Below are 12882 nucleotides of genomic sequence, written 5' to 3' on the forward strand. Positions count from 1 at the left end.
CACTTACTTGGCAATATAGATGGTTGGCTGTTACTGTTTGAAAGTTCCTGAAGACTGAATGTGGCTGAGAAGTAATTCAGTGCTGGATTAAAAATTGGCTGCTACTTGTTTCAGCTGTAAATGAGGAGGAAAAAAAAAAGTGTATAAGCAGGAGGGGGACTTTTTACATAGTCTGATGTGACAGGGGGAATGCCTTTAAACTAAAAGAGGAGAAATTTAGGTTAAATGTTAAGAAGAAATTCTTTACTCAGAGGGCAGTGAGGCGGCCCTGGCACTGCCCCACAGAAGCTGTGAGTGCCCCATCCCTGGAGGTGCTCAAGGCCAGGTTGGATGGGGAAGCCTGAGCTGGTGGGGGCAAACCAGCCCATGGCAGGGGGTTGGAATTGGATGGGCTTTAAGGACCCTTTAAATCATTCTATGATTCAGCAATAGCATTGTTCTTTTTTTCTTAAAGTGTAACTACATGGGAAACATCTTTACTGTAATCAGAAACATTAATATTAATTTTTAAATTCAGAATAGGAAGAACAATCTTTATGTAAAAATACTCCTATAGATATTTGATTAAACACTTGGAAATTAAATAGCGTTTTGTGCTTGATTAAATTAAAGACTGATTTGAATATTTCTGATGTTTCCACAGATAGCATTGTTGCTAGGAATTCCAGGCTCCTGGACAGAATGCCTAGAGAAAATTATTTGATAAAGGACAACAAATTGAGTCAACAGCAGCTGTAAGATTGGAACTCCAAGTTCTCGCTTCCCGGTTTTGTTCTGAATCATGAATTATCTTGTAGGAGCTAAAAGGAAGGAGGTCAGTAACAATTTAATTACGTTTAGGCTTCTCATATTCAATTCTATGCTTTCTAAAATCTATTAGTTGAAAACTGCTGAAAGACAGAAATAATCTGATTTATGAAAGTAGAAATACAAACTGAAAATTAAATAGAAGTATTAATATGCACCAAAAGGAACAGATGGTGAGGCTGTTATTTAAAAAATGAGATTAGAAGGTTCATTCTTAAGCCTCTCCCATGAACTAGATGAGGGAGCCCCTCATAGCAGCTGGCTGTGGGAGCAGGCAGCAGCGGGTGGCACTGAGCTCTCAGTCAGGCCTTTATGCAGCAGTCACTGTGAAATTCATCACGTTATGGCAGTGTGTAGTTCAGACCTTGTTCTATGAGCCACAAGAAGAGTCAAGTTTGACACGTTGCATTCTAGCACCTATTTGTTCTCAGCTCACACAGTGCCGGAAAAGACCTCCAAGATCATCCTGTCCAACCATCTGCCCTCCCCCAGCATTGTTAACTAAACCATGTTCCTAAGTGCCACACCTCACGTTTTAGGGTGGGGATGCACTGGCAGTCAGACTAAGTTATCTTGGAGGTCTTTTTCAACCTCAGTGAGCCTATGATTCCACGAGTCTCCCTCACGAGCGCTGGAAAATATCTGTAAATATGCCCTGCAGTGCTTTTCCAAGCATCAGTGCTGGGTTTTAGATGATGATTGGCAAAAAGAATCATTAGGAACTTCTAGGAAGCACACTCGCGGTTGTCTTTAAGCGTGACTTAGAACTGCAACTCCAATACAGCCTAGCGACTCGGGAAACCAAGAAACCAATCAGAAAAAGAAAAACGTTCACCATTTTGCTTTGACCCTGACGTTAGGAAAAGCGCGTTTCTCGGCCCTACGGCCGCGACGACGACAGCGCCCGCAGCGCCGGAGAACCCCGCGCCGGCTCCTCCGACGGGCCGCAAGGGGCGGCCGTGAGCCGCGCCACGTGACGCCGCGGGCAGCGCCGGGCCGTGGCCACGCCCCGCGGAGGCAGCGAGCGAGAGCGGCGGCGGCGGCTGGGAGGCAGCGCCGGGCCGGCGGCCGCGCCACGGCGGGGCTGCGAGCGACGGCGGCGGGGTCCGGGCCGGGGGCGCGGCGCGGGGCAGGATGTCGCGGTCCGTGCTTCAGCCGAGCCAGCAGAAGCTGGCGGAGAAGCTGACCATCCTAAACGACCGGGGCGTCGGCATGCTCACCCGGCTCTACAACATCAAGAAGGTGCGGGGGCCCCGGCGGGGAGGCGGGGAGAGGGACCGCCGCGACCCCCCCTCCCTTCACCCCCCTTTCCCCCGTCCCGCCGCCCCTCCGGGCCCCGGCCGCCCGGCGCTCCTCCCGCCGCCCCCCGCCCCGCCGCGGCCTAGCCGCGGGGCCCGAGGGGCAGGGCAGGGCGGCGAGGGGAGGAGAGGACGGGACGGGAGGGGCGGGAGGCCCCCGGGCGCTCCCGCGGGGCTGCGGGGGCCGGCGGTACCTGGCGGCGGGCGGGCCCGGAGCGCGCAGGCCGCAGCCCCCCGCCGCGGGGCCTAGGCCACGGGCCGCTCCCCGTGAGTCAGGCGGCGGCCCGGCTTCCCCGCGCCGCTGCGGCCGGCGGCGCTTCGGGGGAAAGCGGTGAGCTGGGCTCCCGCGGGTCGGCGTCGCTTGGCGGCTCCGGGCGGGAGCCGGAGCCGGGAGCTGCCGCGGGTGCTGCGGCCGCTCGCCGCCTTCCCGAGACGCGGCCCGGCTGCCCGTCCTGCGGCGGAAATCCCTGCCTTGTGCCGGTGCTCCGGCTGCTCGCCCGGCCTTCCTGGTTCGATTTTCCCAGTGCGAATGCGTGATCTGGAGGAACGCGTTTGTGTAATCCGGTTCCAGCAGGGAATTTCAGACGTGAACGTAGTTTATGGGAGAGTTTTTCGTTTTTCAGAGAAAACCTTGCTTCTGTGCTCGAGCAGCGAGCGCGCCTTTGCAGGCTGAGTGCATTAGAAGGCCTGTGCCGTTCCCCGTGCTGTGTGCTGCAGTGGTGTTTGGGGGCTGCAAAGAATTCTGAGGTCCGGTGAAGTTCTGAGGAGCTGGTCGTCATCTGTCTGTGAGTTAGTTGTTGTAGCCCTGAACCCCCCTTTCAGGTGGGAGTCATCCTGTCCGGTGCTCTGTCCAGCAGCTGTGCTCTGGGAGCAGCGTGAGCTGCTGGCAATCCCATGCACAGGGTTGGTCTTAATTGGCTGTTATTTCCAGGGAAAGAAAGTGACTGTAGTATTCGAAATCAGTGTTAATCCCAACCAACACCAGTACTTGATGTGCAGTTGTTAAGTGTTTCACTGACATCAATTAATCTAACCAAATAATTGCCAGTTTACATCTTCAGGAAGTAGAAATGGAGTTCCTTTTAACTTGCAGTTTTATATGTCAGAAACTTGCTGCTACTTATTAGTGGCAGTAGTAATAAGTATACTTGTAATGCAAAGCAGAATTTCCCTATTTATGGGGAAAAGCACCCAAATGTTGAAGTCATTTGTGTGTGTGCTTTGTCGTGCTTAGAGAGACTTGTCAGATGAAAACTGGTCCAGTAGGATTGTGCCTGAGCGAGGTTCTTGCCAGCAGAGCCGTGCTGTGTAGGAAGGAGGCAGGAAAAGAGGCAGGTGAAGCATCTCTTGGCATTAAGCTGTGCCTTAATGAGTGTAAGTGCAGGTTGTGCTGTGATTACTGGTTTGGAGATGCTCAGGGTAAGCAGCATGGTGCCTTTGGATGTGTTTCCGTCAGCGCATTTGGTGGAGGGAGTCCTGGGTGGGTTGGTCCATATGGCGTTGCTGTTGGTGCAGTGATGCGTGTGGATGGGCTCTCAGTGTGGGAGCGGAAGCACTGGAGGTGACAGCAGGTTTTCCTGCAAACACCGTGAACGGACTCAAAAACTGCTTAGGTCTCAGGCACAGGGAGAGGAGGTGCATCCAAGTGGCTTGGTGACTGAGCAATGTAGAGCTTGGCTAATCTGGAGACAAGCAGATAGAGCACTTTGTATTCAAATGGTGCACTGAGATACAAACGGTTATTTTCTTAAGCTGCAGTAAGTACTGGTTGATGGTGGTAGCTGGCTGGTTCTGATGGTGTGGCCCAGAAGTCTTGAGATGTTTGTGTTTCATCCCTTCAGACTGGTTTCAGCAGAGCTGGCTTCTTGGAACCCTTTTTTTTTTTTGTTTGTTTGTTTTTGTTTTCCTACCTTTTCCCTCATTGCAAGCAATTGGTTTCAAAACTGCTGCTAAGGCTTCTCCCAGCTTCCTCCGCAGAAGACAATATCAGAGCTGAAGTTTGCAGAGAACTGCACAATATGCGGTATTGCGGTTAAAGGAAATGGCTAAGATTCATTTGAATAAGGGGAAGTGAGAGCTGCCGCGCTCATCACCGCTGCGTGGATTGCTAGAGATGCTGGTTAGGGAGCTGAGATTTTAAGGGATTAGGATTTTCCTGAGTTACAGAAATTTGAAAAAACAACTAGGAACTTGACAGTTACACTTGCTATTAAAAAAAAATATATATCAATTTTGATCTAATTTTCCTTATAGCTGTTAATTGTTTCTCATTTCCTGTTTGCTGCCTGTGCTGCTGTCTTCTGAAAAGGTTTACGGTTCTTTTTTAAGATAGGATATCTGAACACACGATTTTCTGCCTCTTTGGGAGCGGTATGGAAAATATGAAATGCAGAGTTACTGAAGTAACAGTGGGTGGTGAGGCTGAACTCCTACTTGATCTGTATGGAGGTGGAACTTTTTATAAAGAATGACATTGCGTGCTGCTTTCAGCTGTTTTTAGCTGCCTATTGTACTGGGACCAGCATCAGTCCTGAATTTGGAAATGTTATCACTGCAGTTTCTCTCCTGTTTTGCTCCTTCTGCTTTTAAAATGTTTATCCTCAATTGTAGAGGCTAACGGTTGCTTTACTGCTCTTACTGTTTGTGCCTACAGCCATGTCTGTAAGTCAGATACAGCATTTTTCATGCCATTCTGGCTCAGGTGAAACTTGAATGCTGTTGTTACTGCCAGAGCAGACAGAGAGATGGTTTTGGTATGCTTTGTGTGATGCTGCTGTATTGTAAAATTAAAATCAGTGTGATGTTCAAGAGTGATGGCAGAAAAATAATCTTACTGTATGTGGGTCTGCTTTTGTTTGTTTATAAACTGCTTGGATACCAGAAAGTATTTGCAGTAAGAGATTCAGCGTTGAAATAGCAGAATGATAGACTTTGAGCAAATCAAGAGAGTGTGGTTTTGATGGATGTCAGAGCAGTGCTACTTAGAACTAAGCTGTTTGGGATGAGAGGGTTTTGAACTATTTAGAGTATATGTTCTTCAAAAATGATGAGTGTTACTTGATGCTAATGGCTTTGCAAGCAATGTCCTTCTGTTATTTACAGTACAGGTTTTAAGTTTGTATGCAAAACTTATTTCTTAAAATGTCATTAGTGCAACCTTCTTTTGGCTGTCAGAGCTTCCATGATTGCATGGTACCTGGAAATGAGAACCTAGAGCAGACTCTTAGGTACCAACTGCATAACCAAGCTGAAGGCTTAGGTAAAGGGCAGAATAAATCCTCGTAAGAGCTTTAGTTGGCTTTGTCTCTACCTCTGTAAAGTAAAATTTAGTCCAGTACCAGCACTGTATAGCATAATAATAAGTCAGATAGGAGCTCACTTAGTAGGTGATTGATTATTTGTTGGTTAGTATTTTAAAGGTGTAATTTGGGAATAGTGTATTTGTACCTCTCTTAAGGGTGTTGCTTGTTAGCCATTTTAAAGGCCAAATGAATACTTTTCTCCTGGTTATCTCTTGCAGCAGTTAAATTACATACTATTTGTGAAAGAGCAACAGTGCTGTGAGGGTGAAGAAGGACAGCACCAGTTCTCCTGTGGTAAAACAATGAGAAGTTGGCTGGATCGGCTAAGGCTGCATAGAGGGCAGACCCTCACTTCTCCAAACTTTCACTCTGGTCGTGAGACTAGGGTGAAGGAAATGATCCCAAAAGCTCCAAAATTGGACTGGAGAGGACTTGACAAAGTCTAAACATTGATGAGAATGTAAGCCACTCAGTGAAGTGTGCTCTTCTGCTCAGGCGCTGCAGCGGCTGTTCTGGAAAAGTAGAAGAGCCTCCTAAGTGACTGGCAAGCGTGGAGAAATTCCCAAACTGCAGAGCTCTGAAATTTGGAAGGGTGTAGAATTAGATCACCCTTTGGACACTGAGCTCTAAGAGGGCTGCAGAGCATTGAGCTGAGGGGAGAAGCTCACTGCCAATCTTGTTCTGAGTTGTAAGTTTGATATTGGAAGGAGCAGATAACATCTTCAAGTCATCAGGAAGTGACTTAGGGTGGGGTAGGGCTTTTTTTAGTGCTTGATTGATATTAACAGTTCTTTAAAGGTTAGGACAACAGTATTTGTTGGTCCGTTTGTGTTTGTAGCCTTAGAGGAATGTCCAAAATACTGCCCAGCCGGTAGTCAGGATAAAACAGCAAACAAACTTAGAATCCATGCTGCCAAGGCAGAAAAGCTACTTATTTTTCTCTGGAAGCAAATAGAAACTTATGATATCCTGTGACTTTTTTTTTCCAGATTGAATATTTCAAAAAAATTCCAAAAAGCAACTCATGTTGTAAAGAGACATTAAGCTTTTAAATACAGTACCAAAATATCCCGTGATACCTTCTCAAATATACAGAAGGAAATCCTGATTGATTTACGCTTTTGTCTCAATGGTGGGCACCTAAAATTATCTTGCATTGTCTCTTAGTTTAGAAACATTCATACTAGTTGCTTTCCCCTGCCCCCCAATTGCTCTTCATTTGCCCTGCTGTGTGCTGAAAAAAACAAGTTCTGTTTTTATTGCAGGGGATTTCTGAGATTTGTATGCAAAGGAGATGTAGCTGAAAAGTCTATACAATTCATGCTATAGAATTGAAATGGGGAGGATGTTCCCATTGCCCTGTTTTCTTTTATTAGTGTTACTTTATAAATTACAATCAAGGAAAGCATTTTGGCAGTGAAACTTCTCTCCTTTTATGTTTTTTGTTTCATCTGCCCTATATTTGAGTAATAGATCCAAGTGCTGATTTAAATAGGCATTACAAACACAAGAAGATAATATGGATTTATGTATACAGGTAGTGTCAAAATAAGCATGTTTCTTTCATCATTGAGATGACAGGTCACTCTTGTAAGGACAGTTTGGTAGGTATTTTGCACACTGACCTTAGCAAGGCTGCTGATGTTACCTCATCTGATTGGAAGGAAAACTTGAGCCAGCTAGGTTTAATTGCTAGAAATAAAGACAGATTTCATAAATGTGTGAATAGGTGCTGCATGGCATGCACTGAGACTTACCTGAAAAATAGGAGTTTCAACACACTCTTGAAGAAGGATGTGGACAAAATGGAGGCAATCCAAAGAACAGCGCGAATGACCTAGAATGAAGAGAAATTGATCCACTAAATGATGAATTCCTTTAACGGTAGGTTGTTATGTTTGATATTAGTTTAGATAGTTTTCAAATATTTTAGAGTACTGCAGGGCAAAGAGGGATATCTTGTCCAAGTCAGCATGGCCACAAAGAATGTGAAGTGGTGGATTAGATTGTAGCAAGAAAAATACAGGTAAGTTCTTAGAACTTTCTAGTGATAAAGATGATTAAATAATGGAAGAAGTCATCTCAGGATGCTTTGGAGTTTAGTCTATTGGAGGACTGTGAGTAAAGATTTGACAGATACCCCATGAAAGCAAGAGAAATGCAGTTGGTCCTGCTTTGGACAGGGAAAGTAGGATAGGCAAGTTCTCAAGGCCTATTTCTAGCTTTGTTTCTGCAGATTTCACGTGAGTTTACATTTGATGTGTTGGACCTTTGAGTTTAAATAAAGTAGATGCTGTGTGGTTCAATGCATGGTGATGAGCAAATAAAACTAGAGTAGGACGATTAAATTTTAGCCATCAAAATACTAAACTATAATTTGTCCTCGTGTGGTTGGCTGATGCTTGCGTGTCTTTTCATAGCTGTTAAAAGGGTTCATTCACAAATATCATATGGGACAAGCTTGTTTATTATTGAACTTGAGCTTCCTCAAAACCTGAAGTGCAGCAAAGCGGCCATGGTAGGTTTCAGCAGAAATAGTAATGGAGCGTGAACTGCTTCCTAATGCACTCAGCTTTCAAAGCAGTTACTCTTTGATTATTCACCTGTCTGTTCTCTGTAGTTTTACTTTTTTCAAAATCAGAGATTGTCAGTTGGTAATCTCATTACTTTTAAATGCATGATGTAAATGAAAAATAAATAGTGCATATTCTGTATCCTACAGAAACGTGGAGTTAATAGTGAGCTTGTCTCTTTGAATATTTCTTTGCCATTTATTATTTAGTATAATTCTGTAGGATGTGCAACCACAAACCAAGCATTTAAATTCAGATATATTTTAGGGAGAAGTCTTTAATGTCAGCATCAGGGAAGAAGAATGGTTTTTACTGCACATGCCTTTCCCGTGTGTCAAGAGAATGTGCTGTAGTAAGCTCTAAATGATACAGGAGTTTTTCCTCTTTTTTAATACTAGAGATCTTAGCGTATTTCTTTTTATTAATGAAAGTTACTAGCTCAGGAAATGACTTTTTAAAAATGACTTTTGTAGTTGAAATCCCACCTATTTGCTTGTTAACATTCAGTGTTTTTAATGCAGATCCGTTCATAAATGAAACTTGAAGGCAAGGTGATTCATTGACTGTTTCAGTATATATTGTCACCAGTGAAACTGCTCAGCAGTATTTTATCTCAAGACTGTAGTAGCAGTGAAATCCTAAATATAAAACCGTGTTAAACTACTGCAGTATATGACTTATTTTATCATAGTCTTCTGATGTTGACAGTTTGAAGGATGAAAATAGAAGAATACTGATTCAAACGATAGCTCTCTTCTGGCTCTATTTCTTTTTTCATTGGGCAATAGCCCTGCTCATCATTTGGAATAGATGGGCTTAGCGCCAACAAGAAAGGTATAAATGCAGTTTCCATATTTCAGTAACTTAGAGCTATATCACATAACTGAAGTAGCATTTTCCAGTGCTCTTGAGAATGCTGCAGGTCTGTGCAAAAGGTCAGAGTGAAGTGTAGGTGTTACAAATGTAAGTTTGTGCCCCGCACGCTGTGCCATGCTACTGGCTTTTGACAGTGATTGTGCCTGCACATAATTTATGTCACGTCACCTGGAGCCTGTCCTGTGTAATGTATTTTGCTGATGACTGGGATGAGGAGATTGGATGCACCCTCAGTAAGTTTGCAGCTGACACCAAGTTGGGAGGAAGTGTTGATCTGCCTTACAGAGTGATCTGGACAGGCCGGATGGCTGGGCTGAAGACAGCAGGCTGAGGTTCAATGAGACCAAGTGCCAGGTCCTGCACTTCAGCCACAACAACCTCAGGCAATGCTACAGGCTTGGGGCAGAGTGGCTGGCAGACTGTGTGGAGGAAATGGACCTGGAAGTGTTGGTTGATGCTCTGTGAAATGTGAGCCAGCAGTGTGCCCAGGTGGCCAAGAGTGCCAATGGCATCCTGGCTTTTATCAGAAATAGCCCTGCTAGCAGGAACAGGGAGGTGGTCATCCCTCTGTATTTAGCTCTGGTGAGGCTGCACCTTGAGTACTGTGTTCAGGTTTGGATCCCTCACTGCAAAAAAGCCATTGAGGCCCTAGAGTATGTCCAGAGAAGGGCAATGAAGCTGTGATGATCTGGAGCACGAGTCTTTGGGGAGTGGCTTAGGGAGCTGGGATTGTTTAGTTTGGAGAGGAGGCGGCTCATGGGGGACCTTGTCACTCCTTACAGCTGCCTGAAAGGAGGCTTGTCCTCTTCTCCTATGTAACTAAAGATAGGTCTAGAGGGAATGGCCTCAAGTTGTGCCAGGGGAGATTCTGGTTGGATATTAGGAAACATTTCTTCCCTGAAAGAGCGGTAATGCACTGGAATGGGCTGCTGGTGGTTGAGTCAGTGATCCTGGAGGTGGTAAAGAAACGTTTAGATATTGTATTAAGGGACATGATTTAGTGGGAAATATTGATGGTAGGTGGATGGTTGGACTGGATTTCAGGTCTTTTCCAATCTTAATGATTCCATAATTCTGTATGTGCAGTAGTTTTGTCAATGAACCTTTTTTTGCCCTTGTCCAACATCTGATGTCCTCAGCTTGGAAGTAGAGTGTTAGGCTTTGATTTTTGCAGTTTTCTCCAGCTGTCCTGTGGCAAAAGGTTTTTTTGGCACGCTTCTTAGTGTTGGTGTTCTGTGGTACAGGGGCAATTGTACTGTAGTCTTTGGTGTTCTCTAGAGACTACTTAATCTTCAGTGTAGGTATTAAGTGTGCTGTTGCTCGGTGCTTTCTTGTAAGTTGCTGCTTATGCAGTGCAGTCTAGAAAGTAAAGCCATGTAGTATTCATTGTTTCCAAAGTGACACTTGTATGGAGGAATGCTGTTAGCTTCAAGTGAAGAGGAGTCTGAATTTTGTTTAATAATGTAGTTTCCAGAGGGAGGAAAATGCTGCTTTAGTTCAGAACACGTGGCATTGTAAAATACTTGAACAGTTTATGCAGCTTGATCTATCTAGTCTGTTTTGATGACCTGTGCATATGATGGCAAAGAAATATTCTGATTAATGACTCTGTTAGCTATAGAAATTGACTTGTTCTTGCTAGGGTTGAATGCATAGAATTGGATAAAGAAAAGTTGCTTATTTGGTTAAGAGCTTGTTGTAGGAGGGTGTTCTAAAGTACTGTGGAAAGAAATGGAGTCTAGCTTGATAAAAATCCAGCATCTGCATCTTTTCTAGTTTTATTCTTCAAATAGTGATGTAGACTAGTCTCAGTGGTAATTCTGCATCGTCTTTTTCATCACAACTGCTTGACAGCTGTTTAGTAATGTTCAAAAGAACTGGGAGGTGTCTGCTGGGAGATTCTTGTGGCATAATATGTTGAGCTCGAAGGGGCTGGAATCCCATAGCTTCAGAGAGCTGTATTCCACGAATGCTGTGCTAGCAAGTCCATATTTATTCTGGAATTTTCAGTGCTCAGATACATAGCCTTGAAACATAGGCTTGTGTAGCTTCTTAGAGCGTGGGATTTGGGCTTATGTGAGCAATGGTTTAAAGCTCTTAGCATGCTAAAGTTTTCTTCCTGCTCTTTTATTAATTTTATATCGTTGATTAGGAGGTAGAATTACAGGTGCTGTATGAGTAATGTTAGCAAATAAGCAGTGGGAAGGAACAAAGCTGCCTCTTGCACTCTTGGATGTCTGCAGGGATTTGCCTCGTAGGCTGCGAATAACATTTGTCATTGCTGAGAACCAAGTTCCTGAAACCCAGCGAGGAAGTTTGTGTTTGTGTTTTCCGAGGGCTGCTTCCATGTGAAGAAGCTGCATGCAAGGGCCTGGTTAGAACATAACTTCTGGTAAAGTCAGCCTTCGTTTTATAGGAGGAAGGCCATCCGGTGCTAGGAAGCAATGAGAAATAGTGTATGTGGAAGTAGTTTTTGAAGTCAGGCTGAGAAACTTAGGAAAGGTGGTGGCAGGATTAAGAATTTTTATCTGTATGAGTGCAAGTGCATTGAAATATAATGGATACAGATGCATGTTGGCTGCTAAGATCCTTCCTTAGTTTGTAATCCTTTTGCTAGAGAAAGCTACATAATGTGTAGCAAAGGGTACCAACTTGCATTAAGCTGATACAGATTTTTAAGAGACCCATGGCTTCTGGTTAATTAAGACTTCATAAAGCTGAAGTGTGAGCTGTTTAATTTTTGACATTTACAATTTTTACTTTAGAAATGGAGTGAAGACTTTCAAGTGTGTGTGGAACAGACCTTTTGTGGCACGCGTTGTTTGCTGCTGTAAGAATACCGAAGCAACCATTTTCATCCCTCATCGATGACGTGGGTGTTGCTGAGTTGATTGTGGTTATCGATTCCTCTTGGGATGTTATGGATGTAAATAAAATTTAGTATGTCTTGTGGAAAAATTAGCAAATGTCAGAGTGTAGATATCGGAGTAGTATGTTAACGTGCATTTTGATGGGCGTGTGCTGCAGGCAGGAGTGGTAGAAACTTACAATAATGACTTTTGTTTTGTTTTTTTTCTTGGCTACCGTTTCTTTTTCAGGTATGTAAAACTTCACTGAGTTTCTCTCCTGTTTTTCCCCTGTAGATGCATGTGATGTTGAACTCATTTTTTTCCTTCCTTCCTGAACTTACGTTTGAAATTACTGTTAGAAGTTACGTGTTTCAGCTTATACTCGAACTGTGCGCAATAGTAAAATTCTATTAAGTACATGTAAAATTTTGTTGTGAGTATCAGAATAATCGCTATCCACTAGAAAGTGTGCTGTCTGTAGTAACAGATGGTCCTAATGTTCTCTTGGATGTAGGTAATAGTGTATTAGCTCACTTAAATGTAACGTATTGTAGAATTTGAGTCATTTGTTTATATGTAATTTTTCTCTCTTTCTATTGCAATGCTTTCCCAGCAAGGACAAGTTTGGAAGGTTTGCAAAGCTTTTCACCTTCCCTTTGCCCGCTTGCCCGCTTTCAGAACCGGTCTCATACTTCATGACTTCTGTCTCTACGGTCTGCAACTCAGCCATAGAATTGGATGTGGAAGAGTTTAAACGAGCTGTCATTCAAGTTCACTATGTTGCGTAGAAATGCGTAGCATGTAATTCAGTTTTGCATGTGACACGAAAATCCCTCCGAAGAGCATAAAGCTAAATACATATTTGAGAGAAAATACAATTTGAGCATAAATTGTTGCATTAATAATGCTTGCTGCCTTTAGTTTGTCTCTCCCAGCTAAACTGTGTAGCATGGCTCGTTAGAGTAGTTGGGAATAAGTAGCGTGTCCACAGCATGCTCTGCAGCTGGCTAAAGTAGCTGAGTCGCTCCTCCAACCTGGGCTTCTGAGATGTCTGTGTAGGCTATTCAAGAGGCTTCCACTGAGCTGTGGCTTCTGTTCAAATGGAAATTTAATCGAGTTTCTTCATTGCTGCTTTTAAAGCACAGCTTATGCTACTGCAGGAGTAAAGGAAAATGAG

General features: G+C 44.0%; 1 protein-coding gene and 1 long non-coding RNA gene across 9 annotated transcripts in view; one reads left to right on the forward strand and one right to left on the reverse strand.

Moving 5' to 3' along the window:
• NCKAP1 (NCK associated protein 1) overlaps window positions 1-12882 on the forward strand; it is a 66572-nt gene that overhangs the window by 10954 nt on the left and 42736 nt on the right. For 2 of the 5 annotated variants that reach the window (XM_090144422.1, XM_090144423.1), the window contains exons 1-2: window positions 1858-2049; window positions 12319-12336. In XM_090144422.1, the coding sequence (XP_090000548.1) occupies window positions 1942-2049; window positions 12319-12336 (126 nt within the window). In that variant the 5' untranslated portion in view covers window positions 1858-1941. Of the gene's footprint in view, window positions 1-643; window positions 815-1857; window positions 2050-12318; window positions 12337-12882 lie in introns of those variants that run through there. The other 3 variants (XM_090144424.1, XM_031604383.2, XM_031604382.2) reach the window with 3 other exon arrangements.
• Window positions 1-12882, reverse strand: part of LOC116235929 (uncharacterized) — a 125592-nt gene that overhangs the window by 6592 nt on the left and 106118 nt on the right. For all 4 annotated transcript variants that reach the window (XR_016468442.1, XR_016468441.1, XR_016468440.1 and 1 more), the window contains 2 exons: window positions 7165-7244; window positions 8-114 (listed from right to left, as the gene is read on the reverse strand). This is a non-coding gene — a long non-coding RNA (uncharacterized LOC116235929). The remainder of the gene's footprint in view (window positions 1-7; window positions 115-7164; window positions 7245-12882) is intronic.

This window comes from Phasianus colchicus, chromosome 7, assembly GCF_987193195.1.
Source record: "Phasianus colchicus chromosome 7, bPhaCol1.hap1.1, whole genome shotgun sequence".
NCBI lineage: Eukaryota > Metazoa > Chordata > Aves > Galliformes > Phasianidae > Phasianus > Phasianus colchicus.